The 14,920-nt window shown below is 41.5% G+C and overlaps 1 protein-coding gene across 3 annotated transcripts in view; it reads right to left on the minus strand.

Annotated features, from left to right (window-relative positions):
* Window positions 1-14,920, minus strand: part of JAK2 (Janus kinase 2) — a 153,759-nt gene that overhangs the window by 28,424 nt on the left and 110,415 nt on the right. For all 3 annotated transcript variants that reach the window (XM_067543052.1, XM_067543049.1, XM_067543051.1), the window contains exons 14-18: window positions 8,399-8,526; window positions 4,344-4,482; window positions 2,532-2,683; window positions 1,659-1,809; window positions 771-907 (exon numbers count right to left, since the gene is read on the minus strand). In XM_067543052.1, the coding sequence (XP_067399153.1) occupies window positions 771-907; window positions 1,659-1,809; window positions 2,532-2,683; window positions 4,344-4,482; window positions 8,399-8,526 (707 nt within the window). The remainder of the gene's footprint in view (window positions 1-770; window positions 908-1,658; window positions 1,810-2,531; window positions 2,684-4,343; window positions 4,483-8,398; window positions 8,527-14,920) is intronic.

A 14,920-nucleotide genomic window follows, 5' to 3' on the forward strand; every position in this document is an offset into this window, starting at 1 on the left:
AAAAAAAAAAAAAAAAATCAGTTACCAGGGAGAAGAGCTCAGGAACAATTTTAAAAAAACCTAAGAGCAGAAAATAAAAATGGAAAAAGATAGATCTATCCAGGTATTAATAATGCACTCCTGAAACTTTTAACCACTCAATGACACTCAATTCAGTGTGGTGATTTCATCCTAGAGTTCTGTTCCATTCAGTGATACCCTACTCAGAGACTACAAGACAAATCTGGAAGGAATGTGCATTGTTTATATCTGTCTGGGCCATCTTTACACAATCTATTCCAATGACACCAGGGTGCAGTGAAGATGATGTACATGAAATCACAAGGAGGAAACTGAAAGGGGAGGTTCTTCCAGCCAATTAGGGCCTGTCTACACTTGAAATGCTACAGCAGCATAGCTGTGCCACTGTAGCAAGTCAGCGAAGATGCTATCTACACCAATGGAAGGGGTTCTCCTGGCAGCATGGGTAATCCATCTCCCCAAGAAGTGATAGCTAAGTCGACGGAAGAATTATTCCATCAACCTAGCAGTATGTACATGGGGACTTAGGTTGGCTTAACACCACCACTCAAGGGTGTGGATTTTTCACGTCTGCCAGATGTAATTAAATCAGTCTAATTTTCTAGTGGAGACCAGGCCTTAGAGTTCAGAACTTCCTTCCAGACAGTGAAATACCCATAAATGTGAACATGCAGAGTCATCTCAAAGAAATCCAGTTACATATAAGTAACCTTATTTCTTCCAACTAATTAGAGGTCAGTATTTCCTACCTTGCCAAGTTGCTGTAAGAACTTCAGGTGTCTCTCTTCAAATTGCGTTGGGTCCCTGTCTTTAAAAGCCCCAGAAAATCCAAGAGCACCAATCCTCATGTTTGGCAACATGTCATTTTCTGTCAATAGCTCATAATCTGGGCAAAAAACAAGAAAATGACGAAATGGCAAATGTCATTATGCTGATATGCTCCCCCTCTCTTGTCTATCCAGAGCATAATAGATTACTAGCAGTGGAGTGAACCCAGTTTCCTAAATAAATATCAAATACTAAGTTGCTGTCATAAAGAATGAGTTATAACAAACCAGCAAATTAGAGTGACAATCTGGATGCTGCTGGGCCAAAAAAGAGAGAGATTGGTCTTGACAGCTGACTCATAATGACCCTTGTTCTAAGAATTTCTAAATATGCATTTTTGCAAACCAATCCTTGCTGGTTTAAAGATAACACCCACCGTGCAATGGCCCCATTTCTAGGGAGAATAACATTCAAAAATCAGAAGGGCATTTGATAATCTGGGAGGTAAATCTGAGGGGACTGTAAATTTAGCAATATTTATCTCAGCTACTGGAAGAAAGTACAGGGATCATTGATATAACATACTTCACTAAGAAGCTAAGACTGCAATCTTGACAATATATTTGAAATAGATATTTATAATACAATGAAAATGCTTTGAATGACCATAAAGTAAAATTCACAATTAAATAGCAAACTGGAAAACGATATATTAATTTATAATTTTTATTGTTTACATTCTGGTAGGGCCTTGGATCAGGATCCCATTATTCAAGGGATTGTTTTGTTCTGTGTCCGTACAACAGCCCCGCCCCAAAGAACATACAACCTACTACCAAAAGTCCATTCCCTTTCCTCCATGAGCTTACCTGGTGTGAACAAACTGTTAAGATCACGTATAATGGCTCTGAAAGAAGGTCTGAAATCTGGTTCATAATCCATACAGTTGTTTATAAGATTTGCTAGTTCTGTCCAGTTTGGAGCAGGAAGTTGGTGCCTATCTTCATAAAACTGCAGTTTCTAGGATTAAAGAGATACAAGAGGCTTTAGCATATACCTTTCTTGGCTGCTTTGTGACAAACAGGGTATCTGTGACAGAATAGCCATTTCTGGCTTAAAAGAGAAAGAACAACTTATTTCCTTTGCACAGGTGATTCTCTGCAACCTAACTGGGATGGAGCAGTTAGAAAGTTTTGCTCACCTGTGGACTAGCTGAGTCCTGGCCCAGCTATAAGAGCTTCATTCTGATTATGAGAGTGTATGGATGAGTCAGAGGGGGCTAATATCTCAGAAGTTTCTCCTTGCAACTTAAGTGTCCATCCAGTGGCTCTGCTAGGAAAGGAGAACTGTCGGGAAATTGCAGAAGCAGCCACAGGCAAGATTAGGCTTTTGTGATGGGTACAAGTGAGTTTGTGTAAAGCTCCTAAAAGGGTTGGATTTTGTGTTTAGGGGGATCTCCTGAGGATTTTCAAGAGAGAGGGATTAAATATGCCTGCAGGAAAGGACCTGCAATATTATGGAGCAATAATTTTGGAAATTTTAAAAGTTGTATTCTATTTTTGAGAGACATTTTAATACCAGTAAACACTTCTGTATTGGATAATTTGGGATTTGGACTGTCTGCAAGACCCATTACTACTACACTAAAAAAATACAATTTAAGGCTGACTAGAAAGTATAGTCAACAAAGAAACATGGTGTTCACAAATACAGTAATAACAACTCTACTCGCCAATACTTACTCTGGGAGAATCCAATGCGCCAAGGGGCTTGTCTCCCCCACTGCAGATTTCCCACAAAGCGGTACCAAAACTCCACTTGTCTGTTGCCAAGCTTAGCTGTTTAGGATTTTCAATGCATTCAGGTGGAACCCAGGGTATCCTTTCAAGAAGAACTATGTAATCATGAAAACACTACAGGTCAAGAATAATACTGAAGTGTCTACTTATATTTGCAAATTCTACTTAAACAGATTAGTAAAAGTTTGAATTTCTACAATTATCTCATTTTTTAGAATGAAATATTTCAGCTCTTCTCAAGTTCCTGTACTTCAGTAGTAAATGCTAAATGACACACACACAAATGATGAACACTTGTAACTAGGATGAAGAATCAATCATTGCTTCTAATTTTAAAAGTTATAGCCTTATGAAGCCAGATTTGAGGAATTTCTACATTGTGTTGTTGCTCTGACATGAATATACTTCTTCACTATCATAAAAAACACGTAGTTCCCACACAAAATTGAGAAGGTGAAAAATCAGAGGCACATGCTCAATAGTGTTCAGATGAGGCACAATGTGCTGACTCAGCAACAAGCAGCAATGTGCATACAGAGGAATTCAACTGGCTGAGTCTTCATCATTTGATCAAAATTAAAACTGATTGGGGTAACAGGTTAAAAGAATATTGTCAGATCAGTTTAGACTGCAGATTTAGGATTTTTAAAATCAAGTTTACACAAAAACTACAATAAAGAGAAATGTTTCAACTATTTTTAAATTTAGTGGAAAGTTTATTGGATAACATCGCACTATACTATTTGCATTCCAAAGGTTGCAGTATCCTGCCAATGTATTTAAACTATAAAGTAAAACTGATTAAAACCAAAATGGATTAGTTTCTTTTCATCTCCCAAACTAAATATAGTAAAAATAAAATTAAAAAAAAAACCGAAACACTATCAATGAAGACTAAATTTTAAAAATGCTTTCAATTTGAATAACCTAAAGTGTTATTTGCAACATGGCTAAGGAAATCTCCTTAAGAGAATGCATGAATTTTCACCTCAGTTTCACTTTAAAAGACAAAAGAGGGGAGACAGTGAGAATGAATACATTATATATCCATCTGACAGTCAATCACCACTTGTGCATGATGTCCTGATTTTTTTTTCACTCCATTTGAGTGTATTTCATAGCTTGTAGAAGTGACAGAGCAGTAGCATACATTTTCAAGAGTAAAGTGATTTCAAGTGCCCAGCCTGAGATGTGTTGGGGATGATTTTGAAAATCAGCCCCAGCAGTTTCAAATTGGGCACCTAAAATCACTGGTTACTTTTGAAAATTCTGGACATGCCATATGTTCTCTAAACTTCTCCTCATTACTATAATGAAGCACTTTAATCCTGACCTGCAGTGACTACTAGTCCATCAGCAGGCCACAAGTATGGTAGACCATGACACATTACAGTATGGTCCAACATCCCTTTGGAGAAGATGTTTTGCTTAGAACACACAATAATCTGTGTTGAAATGCCAGTCTCCTTAATGAACCATTTTAACCAATCTGTGTTCTTGCACAGTTTTATTTAAAACAAAACAAAAACAAATAAAACCACACAACAGAAAATTTTGATTGCATTTCCTGTAGCCAGTTGTTGATAACAAGATGCAGTTGTAACTACTACCTGGAATGGTGTTTTAGGGCCTGGAGAAAGGCTGGAGGAGCTTATAACAATAAAGCAATCAGTACAGTAAGAGGTGGGGGGGAATAAAAATAAATTATTTTCCATGTTACAAACAATAGCCAAGACAGTTGACTCCAAGACTTACTATCTTTTGGCAAAACTGTAATGCTGATGCCAGGATCACTAAGCTTGATAAAAGGAAGGTTTCCAGACTTCCTATCTTCTTCTCTGATAAGCAAGATATTTTTTGCGCATACATTCCCATGAACAAGGCTTTTATCTTCCTGATCAAGACAAATGCATTTTTTATGTAAATAAACAAAGAAACTCAAAGAGGCATTTAAAAGAAAGTGTTAATCTAGGAAATTAAATAGATCAAATATTACAGACAAATAAAATGACACAGCTACTTCCTCTTTGACTGGTTAGAAAATTTAACTAACAGGGTTAAATTATGTCCATTATCTATCTACATTTCAAATTTGGATAGCTTTAATATATGTTCTACAGAGAGGCGTATACTGAATAAGATCTGAGGTATATTAGTAATTTGAACAATTCAGCAGGCTTTTACTGGTGTTAGCTATTAACATTATTAGGAGGTAATTTATATTTAATATAGGAAGATGAAGGAGGGAAATGGTAGGCACGCACTTCTTCCTGGAAGAAGTGATTTTTAAGTTGGGATTTCCAACCAGAAGAGAGGGGACCATTTGGCAAACAAAACAGGAGAAAATGAAAGCTGCTTAGGGAGCAGCATGACAGAAAGAATGAGACTAACAATGATAGAGAGGTGAAGGATACAGTGACAGGAGAAGATTTAGATGCGTGTAGGGAGAATACAGAAAAGTAGTAGGATGCAAGAGGAGAGATTAAGAGGGAGCAAAATTATGTAGAGCATTGAAGGGGTGGACAGAGTTTCAAACTGCCTTGTGCAACATGCAAGATTCTGTCCTTCTACCTCTACTTTCCTTGACTGAAAAGGGAACAGCCTGCACATGTATCTGAGAGCAGAATTTGGCCTAGAATCTCATAAGTAGTTAACCCTCATATAGGATTAATTCTGTCCTTTCTTCAGCTTTCAATTCTGCATTAACTTCAGTGGAATGCTGCTCATAGATCAGCCCTTAATTACAGGCAGGACTGATAGTGCCGTCCATTATTAAGGTTGCCCCACACTTGAAATTTGGGAGCAGGTGGTTTTGCGTTAGGGATGAGCCTTTTGCCATCCTCATGACAATCCACCCGACTTTGCCCAAATTATAAGCCTTTGGGGGAAAAAAAAAATCACAGTTTGCATATGCAGTAAAGACTTCTTCAACATTAACAGCTAAAAATCTCCACAGACTGCATACTAACTGAGCATGCTGGAGGCCTCTCACAGCTCCTTGTGTGGATTGAACTGTGCATGCATCATTTCCACAGATTAACTGAGCATGCTACAGCTCAGGGCTAAGAAATTTCATAAGGACTTTCCCTGTAACTGCTGTTCTGAGCTGTGAAGGGGCTAGGATGTGTCTGGGAGCTGGAACTCAGAGCAGGGCCTGTCTCTTCTATGCCTCAAGAAGCCCCACTACTGTCACGTACGCAGCACAAAGGAGGAAGCCATCTGGACTGGGGAGAGAAAGGAGTAGATTGGGACAAAGAAGCTGGTGAGAGTGGGACTGGAAGAGGAAAGAAACTGTGATTGGTTGGGCAAAGAGACTGAGACTGGGAGATAGTTGGCTAGAGGGGACACAGGTTAGATGTGGTGCTAGGAACTGCGGTGGAGACTGGGACTAGGAACAAGTTGGGGTGCAGGGACAGTGGGGGAGGAGATAGATCTGACAAGAAGCTGCTATAAGGAGAGAACTGGGACTGCTTGGGCAAAGAGATTAGGACAGAAACCAGAGGGAGAACTGGGTGTGGGGAGACAGATTGGATGAGGAGGCCAGGGAAAAAAGACTGGAAATAGAAGTTAGCATGGGGGAAATGAGAGAGAAATTGGATGAGTGGGTAAGAGTGGGGAACTGGGACTGGCTGAGCAAGAAGCCTGAGTGTGGGGAAGGTGAGAGATTCTGACACTAACAGCAAGCTCAGAGGAGGAGACTAAGAGTGGCTGGAAAAAGGATGGACTGGGATGAGAAACCTGAGGAGTAGGGACTTCAATTGGGAAGGCAAGGAGAAAGGGACTGTCACAAGCAGTCAGGTGTGAGGAAGAGAAAGAATTGGGACAGGGACAAGTTGGTGGGGCAGAGGAGATCAAGCTTGGGGGAATGGGCAAAAGAGTCTGTGCCCACTAGAACATACTTTCCTCCAGAGCCTGGAATGGAACTCGAGACAGCTGAGTCTCACCAGTCCTCTGGTGCCAACAAATATCTGTGAAACCCACTATGAAGGTACGTGTCATCTCCCTTTAGTGCTGGTTCACACAGAGGATGACAACCTACTACTGATACCAGTTACTCCATTAGCTTGAGTGCTAGATGTCTGTGGGGTGGCTCTAAAGATTCTAACTCTGCTGATGAAGCATCTGGGTGTCAAAATGATGCCATTTGATGGAATTTCTGTTTTTTCAATTTGCTTTTTTTTAAAAACTAAGAAATTATACACAAAAGGCTATGCTACAAGAACATTATTGAGGTTGCAAAGTCAAGCACTCAGAAGTTAGGAAATACCAGAATTAAGGCTGCCTGTGCAACCTTAATTCAGCTCCCTTATACGTATGCATATTAATACAGTCTTTAATTACATGATAATATACTTTTTTCCAAAAGAACTCTGCTCATTTAGTGAATAGGATGGACCTGCTCTGGACATGCATCAGGACTGCACAGTAAAGGAGGCTGCTCTTCGTAGGACCTCTCCCCATTTGTTGCAGAAGTTCGAAGGTGTATAGTCAATGAGGTGGGGGATTGCAGAAAATAAAGGGAGGGTCTCATGGTTAAGGCAGCTGAATGCTTCCCAAGTGGACACTTTTGACCTTGATCTCTCTGTGACTCAGCTTCCTATCTGTAAAATGGGGATAACATACCATCTGCTCATCACACAAGGGTGTTGTGAAGATTAACTAATTTATGTTTGTGAAGTACTCAGATTTTCTGCAGAAAAGGACCTGGGGGTAACAGTGGATAAAAAGCTGGATATGAGTCAGCAGTGTGCCCTGGTTGTCAAGAAGGCTAATAGCATATTAGGCTGCATTAGGAGGAGCATTGCCAGCAGGTCGCGGGATGCGATTATTCCCCTCTATTCGGCATTGGTAAGGCCGCATTTGGAGTATTGTGTCCAGTTTTGGGCCCCCCACTACAAAAAGGATGTAGACAAGTTGGAGAGAGTACAGCGGAGGGCAACAAAAATGATTAGGGGGCTGGAGCACAGGACTTATGAGGAGAGGCTAAGGAAACTGGGCTTGTTTAGTCTGCAAAAGAGAAGAATGAGGGGGGATTGGATAGCAGCCTTTAACTACCTGAAAGGGAGTTCCAGAGAGGATGGGGCTAGGCTGTTCTCGGTGGTGGCAGATGACAGAACAAGGAGCAACGGTCTCAAGTTGCAGTTGGGGAGGTCTAGGTTGGACATTAGGAAAAAGTTTTTCACTAGGAGGGTGATGAAGCACTGGAATGGGTTACCTAGGGAGGTGGTGGAATCTCCATCTTTAGAGGTGTTTAAGCTGAGGCTTGACAAAGCCCTGGCTGGGATGATATAGCTGAGTTAGTCCTGCCTTGAGCAGGGGGTTGGACTAGATGACCTCCTGAGGACCCTTCCAACTCTAATATTCTATGATTCTATATTATGCCAATAAGTGCCACAGAAAAGCCCATGACAAAGTTAATATTGCTGTCCACAGAGCAGTAAATAGAGTGCAGTAAATCAGACCTAGGCCCACACATTTAATAGTGAGAAGAAAACAAAATATTGAATAATTGCTCATTAATTGAACACAGTCTTTTCTGTGCACTGAATGAGGCGGGGATCCTGTGGAAAAAATAGTATGTGATTATGTAAATAAAGACTACCTTAATGCACACTCACAGTGGGCTGAACTAAGATTGCACAGGCAGCCTTAATTCTGGCATTTCCTAACTTCTGAGTGCTTGACTGTATGATAATGTTCTTTTAATACAGAGTTGTGTTCGTGTGTATTTGTGTAATACGTATAGGTAATGAATCAGAAGCATGTGAATTTGACTGATCAGCTAAAAGAAAGCAGCATAAACTACTTACCAGAAAATGCATGGCCAGTGCCAACTGTTTAGCAACTTCCAGTTTCCACAAGATAGTGATAGAATTTTTGTTCTTTTTCAAATATGTGTCCAAGGATCCAAATTTAACATACTCCTGCACCAGGATATCTGATTTGAAGTGTTTAAAAAAGGTAAACAGACTGTTTAATTATTAATTCTTGTTTTATAAACATGCTGCTACTAAAAAGAAACAGATTCAGTATTTTTTTTTAACTGTCCTTCCTCCCTCGCCATGTGACAATAAAAGTAATGTGGTTTCCAGTTAGCATCTTAATGTACAGTGTATCAATGTCATATTACATTAATAAAACAATCATTTCTACTCAGTCACTCTGCAGTTGTTTAAACACTTTCTTTCTTTCTTTCAAAGAAAAGTTTTCATCCTGCTGAACTGAATTGAATTGTTAGTTCTGCTATTGAAACACATTCTTCATTGGAACAACAGAAGTTATCATCTGAAAACAGACTGTGATAATAGCTTGTCTTGTGTAGGCACAACCATAAGAAGAGGTCCTTTCCCCACAGCCTGCCTTTATTAATATGGCAACACTTACCTAAAAAGTCTTCTAGTCAAGGACCCAGGAAACCATTCAGCTTAGCTCAGTGGTTTAGCTTTTTTAGACACGAATCATTTAAACTGAATTGAAGTGATCCTGAACGTCTGCTTTTAATTGCATTAATGTTCCTCATTTGGACTCCAAAGACACTGAAAACTACGGGAACTACAGTGTGTTTCCTGCTTTATAATGCAAAAATTGGCTTGCAATTTAGTGTTTTAGAGAACATGCAGTGTTTTCAGAACTATAAAAATAAATTTTAATCAAATCTGTAACAGACTTATCTGAATTAAATTTAGTGGTTGCTAACACAGGATTCTCTCAGTCGAATATGGAAGTTACATATGTAAATCACCCATGTTTTCAAAGGTAAATAAATTACAGAGTCTGAGTTTAAAGAGAAATTAAGATACTTATAAACAAGCTATCTGAAGATAAAATTCCCTACTGATACAGAATATTATATAATCATTGAAGTGTATATGCTACCACCACCATAACTGAACTAGGAAATCAAGGGGAATATTTACTGAATATTAAGATATAGCTACAAGAATGTTATAGCAGAGTGCTTGGAAATATAGCAGTACACGTGTAAAATTATATTACAAAATGTGAAAGTTAATCACAGAGATTCCAAAAGGTTTCTAGTTCTATTTTCCAAGGACAGGCACACTTAAAGAAGACAGATTATGTAAAACATTCATGTTTTAAGTAAGGTGCGATAGCAAAGCAATACAAAGTGGGCTCTACCGATTCTCACCCTCTTGCAAGAAAAACCTGCTGTGTTCTTCAAAACTTTTAGACAAAAACACGTGTATAAGGAGATGTTTTAAATTTCTGTTTATTTCTTAAATGTTGAAATGGCAAACATCTTTGTGAAACACATTCTTACAGATATGTTAGATAAATGCAAAGATCCTAATATAGCTTCTAATGTCATTGCTATGTAGATGGTAAAATGCTTTATGCACCAGCATGGAATCTAATGCCCATGCTAAACTAGTGTAAGAAGCCATTTAAATACAGAATATATATACACTAATTAATTACTGGAAGTGGCAAACCCTCAACCAAATCCAGAAGACCAGAATCATCTTTCCAAAGTCAACAACTTTTAATTATTTAAGCTCAAACACTCTGTAAGAATTATTTAATTTAAAAAGACTGTTCTGAGAACTAAAAACTTCTTTCTAAAAAAATAAACTAAGGCCTGGTCCACACTGGCGACCACTGTTAATTCAAATTAAGGTGCCTGTAAAATCGACTTAATAAGACCACCTCTGTAAGTGGCGTATCACCGAATTCGAATTTGTTAAATCGATTTAGTGTCAGTGTAGACACAATGGAACTTAAATCAAATTAATTGACCTCCGGAATGTATCCCACAATGCCCCATTTTGACCGCTCTGGACAGTCGCGCTGTGCTGCTCAGTGGTCAAGCTAGCAGGAAAAGTCCCCTCCCCTCAAGCCCCAGGAAGATTTGAATTTTCATTTCCTGTGCTGTCAGCGTAGAGAGAGCTTTGTCACTGTTCTCCGCATGGCTACTGCAAAGCCCAAATGCACTCCGGCATGGAGTTGACCAGAGATCTTAGATCTCATCGGGCTGTGGGGCGAGGAGTCCGTTCTGGCTCAGCTCAGAGCCAGCAAAAAGGAATCTAGACATTTATGGGAAGATATCACAGGGCATGCTGGAGAAGGGACACAAGAGGGATGCTCAGCAGTGCCATGTGAAGATCAAGGAGCTGCGCCAGTCGTATCAGAAAGCCAGGGAAGCTAACGGCCGCTCTGGCTCCTCGCCCAAAAAATGCTGGTTCTATGCTGAGCTGCACGCAATTCTTGGTGGCGATCCCACCACGGTGCCCCCCCGCAGCATCGATACCTCCTGCTAGGTCACAGTCCATGATCAACGATGAGGACTCCGTGGACGAGAAGGACAAGGAAGCTGAGGATAGCAGGCTGCAGGAGAGCGGTGTGTTCATTCTCCCAGAAAGTCAGGACTTATTCCTGACCGCCAAGAAGCCCAGCAGCACACAGAACAGCACAAATGAACCCAGGGAAGGCACATATGGTGAGTTTTTTTCCTTATTAGCATTTCTGTCCTTTTACGTTGGGTAGGGGGGACACAAAGGGGATCTCAGGTGTTTTAGTGACTGTACTCGGGGGTTACCCAGGGATCAGTTTTTTAATGTGATGAGAAATGCTACATTTATCATCAGTTGATATCTCACAGAAACTGTCATGTATGTAATCTGTTCTCCTTCGCAAAACTTTTCAGGGGAGGGCTGCCTTGTTCCTCCCTCCACAGTAGGATACTTCGCTGCAATCAAGGTAGCCAGCATCGTGGCGGAACACTGCTAGTACCCCGCTGCGTCCAGCAAATCTGTGTTTTAAGCATAGCCTCCCCCACGGTATCCGCAGTTCCTCTCTGTAATGGTTTAAAAAACAAGCAGTGATTTCCTCCCCACGATGCCATCCGCAGTTCCTCTCTGTAAGGGTTTAAAATGAAATGCGTAAATGCGTGGCTATGCAGGTGGTGTCGGAGACAGGGCTTTGGATTCTTCAATCATGGGAAGAAGAATGAATAGGAAGAGACGGGATTCTCCTAATGAAGAGAGGGAAGGGTATCTTCGCAGACAGGCTGGCTAACCTAGTGAGGAGGGCTTTAAACTAAGTTGGATGGGGGACGGAGACCTAAGCCTGAAGGTAAGTGGGGAAGTGGGACACCACAAGGAAGCAAAAGGAGGAGGGTGCAACAGGAAAGCCCTCCTGATTCATACTGAGAAAGTAGGGTAATCGGCTAGTTATCTCAAGTGCCTATACACAAATGCAAGAAGCCTGGGAAACAAGCAGGAGGAACTGGAAGTCCTGGCACAGTCAAAAAACTATGACATGATTGTAATAACTGAGACTTGGAGGAATAACTCACACAACTGGAGCACTGTCATGGATGGGCATAAAATGTTCAGGAAGGACAGGCAGGGGCAAAAGGGTGGAGGAGTTGCACTGTATGGAAGAGAGCACTATGACTGCTCTCAGCTCCAGTATGAATCTGGAGATAAGCCAGTTGAGAGTCTCTGGGTTAAGCTTAGAAGCAAGAACAATAAGGGTGAAGTCGTGGTGGGTGTCTGTTATAGACCACCAGACCAGGAGGATGAGGTAGATGAGGCTTTCTTCAGTCAACTAGGGAAAGTTTCCAGTTCACAGGACCTGATTCCCATGGGGGACTTCAATCACCCTGACATCTGCTGGAAGAGCAATACAGCAGAGCACAAACAATCCAGGAAATTTTTGGATAGTGTTGCAGACAACTTCTTGGTGCAAGTGCTGGAGCAACCAACTAGGGGCCGTGCTTCTCTTGACCTGCTGCTCACAAACAGGGAAGATTTGATAGGGGAAGCAGAAGTGGGTGGCAACCTAGGCAGCAGTGACCATGAGATGGTCAAGTTGAGGATCCTGACAAAAGGAAGACAGGAGAACAGCAGGATACGGACCATGGACTTCAGAAAAGCGGACTTTGACTCCCTCAGGGAGCTGATGGGCAGGATCCCGTGGGAGGTTAATATGAAGGGGAAAGGAATCCAAGAGAGCTGGCTGTATTTTAAAGAAACCTTATTGAGGGTGCAAGAACAAACCATCCCGATGTGCAGAAAGAATAGAAAATACAGTAGGCATCCAGCTTGGCTTAACAAATAAGTCTTTGGTGAACTTAAACACAAAAAAGAAGCTTACAAGAAGTGGAAGCTTGGTCAGATGACTAGGGAGGAGTATAAAAATAGTGCTCGAACATGCAGGAATGAAATCAGGAAAGCCAAAGCACAATTAGAGTTGCAGCTAGCAAGGGACGTGAAAGGGAACAAGAAGGGATTCTACAGGTATGTTACCAACAAGAGGAAGATTAGGGAAAGTGTGGACCCCTTACGGAATGGGGGAGGCAACTTAGTGACAGAGGATGTGGAGAAAGCTGAGGTACTCAATGCCTTTTTTGCCTCTGTCTTCACAGACAAGAACAGCTCCCAGACTGCTTCACTGGGCGGCACAGAATGGGAAGGAGGTGAACATCCCACAGTGCTGAAGGAACAGGTCCAAGACTATTTAGAAGGATTGGACATACACAAGTCCATGGGGTAGATGCAATGCACCCAAGGGTGCTGAGGGAGATTGGCTGATGTGATTTCAGAGCCATTGGCTATTATCTTTGAAAGTTCGTGGCAACAGGGAGAGGTCTCTGATGACTGGAAAAAAGCAAATATAGTGCCCATCTTCAAGAAAAAGAGGAAAGAGGATCCAGGGAACTACAGACCGGTCAGCCACACCTTAATCCCTGGAAAAATCATGGAGCAGATCCTTAAGGAATCCATTTTAAGACACTTGGAAGAGAGGAAGGTGATCAGGAACAGTCAACATATATTCACAAAGGGAAAGTCATGCCTGACCAATCTGATTGCTTTCTATGAAGAGGTGACTGGCTCTGTGGATGTGGGGAAAGTGGTGGACGTGATATACCTTGACTTTAGCAAAGCTTTTGATACGGTCTCTCACAGTATTCTTATTAGCAAGTTAAAGAAGTATGGATAAAGTAAAGTATAAAATGGATAGAGAACTGGCTAGAGCATAGGGCTCAACGAGTAGTGATCAATGTCTCCATGTCTAGCTGGCAACCAGTCACAAGTGGAGTGCCCCAGGGGTCGGTCCTGGGGCTGGTTTTGTTCAACATCTTCATTAATGATCTGGAGAATGGGGTAGATTGCACCCTCATCAAGTTTGCAGATGATACTAAGCTGGGGGGAGTGGTAGATACCCTGGAAGGTAGGGATAGGATACAGAAGGACCTAAACAAACTGGAGGATTGGGCCAAAAGAAATCTGATGAGGTTCAACAAGGACAAGTGCAGAGTCCTGCACTTAGGACGGACGAATCCCATGCAGAGCCACAGACTGGGGACCAACGAGCTAGGCAGCAGTTCTGCAGAAAAGGACCTGGGAGGGTAACAGTGGATAAGAAGCTGGATATGTGTCAGCAGTGTGCCCTGGTTGCCAAGAAGGCTAATAGCATATTGGGCTGCATTAGTAGGAGCATTGCCAGCAGATTGCGGGAAATGATTATTCCCCTCTATTTGGCATTGGTGAGGCCGCATTTGGAGTATTGTGTCCAGTTTTGAGCCCCCCACTACAAAAAGGATGTGGAGAAGTTGGAGAGAGTTCAGCGGAGGGCAACAAACATGATTAGGGGGCTGGAGCACAAGACTTATGAGGAGAAGCTGAAAGACTAGGCTTGTTTAGTCTGGAAAAGAGAAGAATGAGGGGGGATTTGATAGCGGCCTTTAACTACCTGAAAGGGGGTTCCAGGGAGGATGGAGCTAGGCTGTTCTCAGTGGTGGCAGATGACAGAACAAGGAGCAACGGTCTCAAGTTCCAGGGGGGGAGGTCTAGGTTGGACATGAGGAAAAAGTTTTTCATTAGGAGAGTGGTGAAGCACTGGAATGGGTTATCTAAGGAGATGGTGTAATCTCCATCTTTAGAGGTTTTTAAGCTGTGGCTTGACAAAGCCCTGGCTGAGATGATTTAGCTGAGGTTAGTCCTGCTTTGAGCAGGGGGTTGGACTAGATGACCTCCTGAGGTCCCTTCCAACTCTAATATTCTATGATTCTATGAAAATACAAATAGAGAGAGGGAATCATTTGCTACATTTTTTAAAGGAATTATTGTGTACATTGTATCATGGGAATCATCGTCTACAATTTTTCAGGGGATCATTATCTAAATTGTTACATTTGTATCCTTTTCTTCACAATGTTAACTGTGGCTACCTCATTATTTTTCTTTCGTTCTGTAGACTCCTCGGCACTGGACCGACCCTTAAGAAATGCTGCGGAAAGACTGTCTCAGATTAGGAAGAGGAAAAAAAAAAAAAAAAGCAGAGACGACATATTTGTTGAGCTCATG

This window comes from Emydura macquarii, unplaced genomic scaffold (genome assembly GCF_026122565.2).
Source record: "Emydura macquarii macquarii isolate MOO-44397 ecotype Brisbane River unplaced genomic scaffold, CSIRO-AGI_Emac_v2 contig_767, whole genome shotgun sequence".
NCBI classification, from domain to species: Eukaryota; Metazoa; Chordata; order Testudines; family Chelidae; genus Emydura; species Emydura macquarii.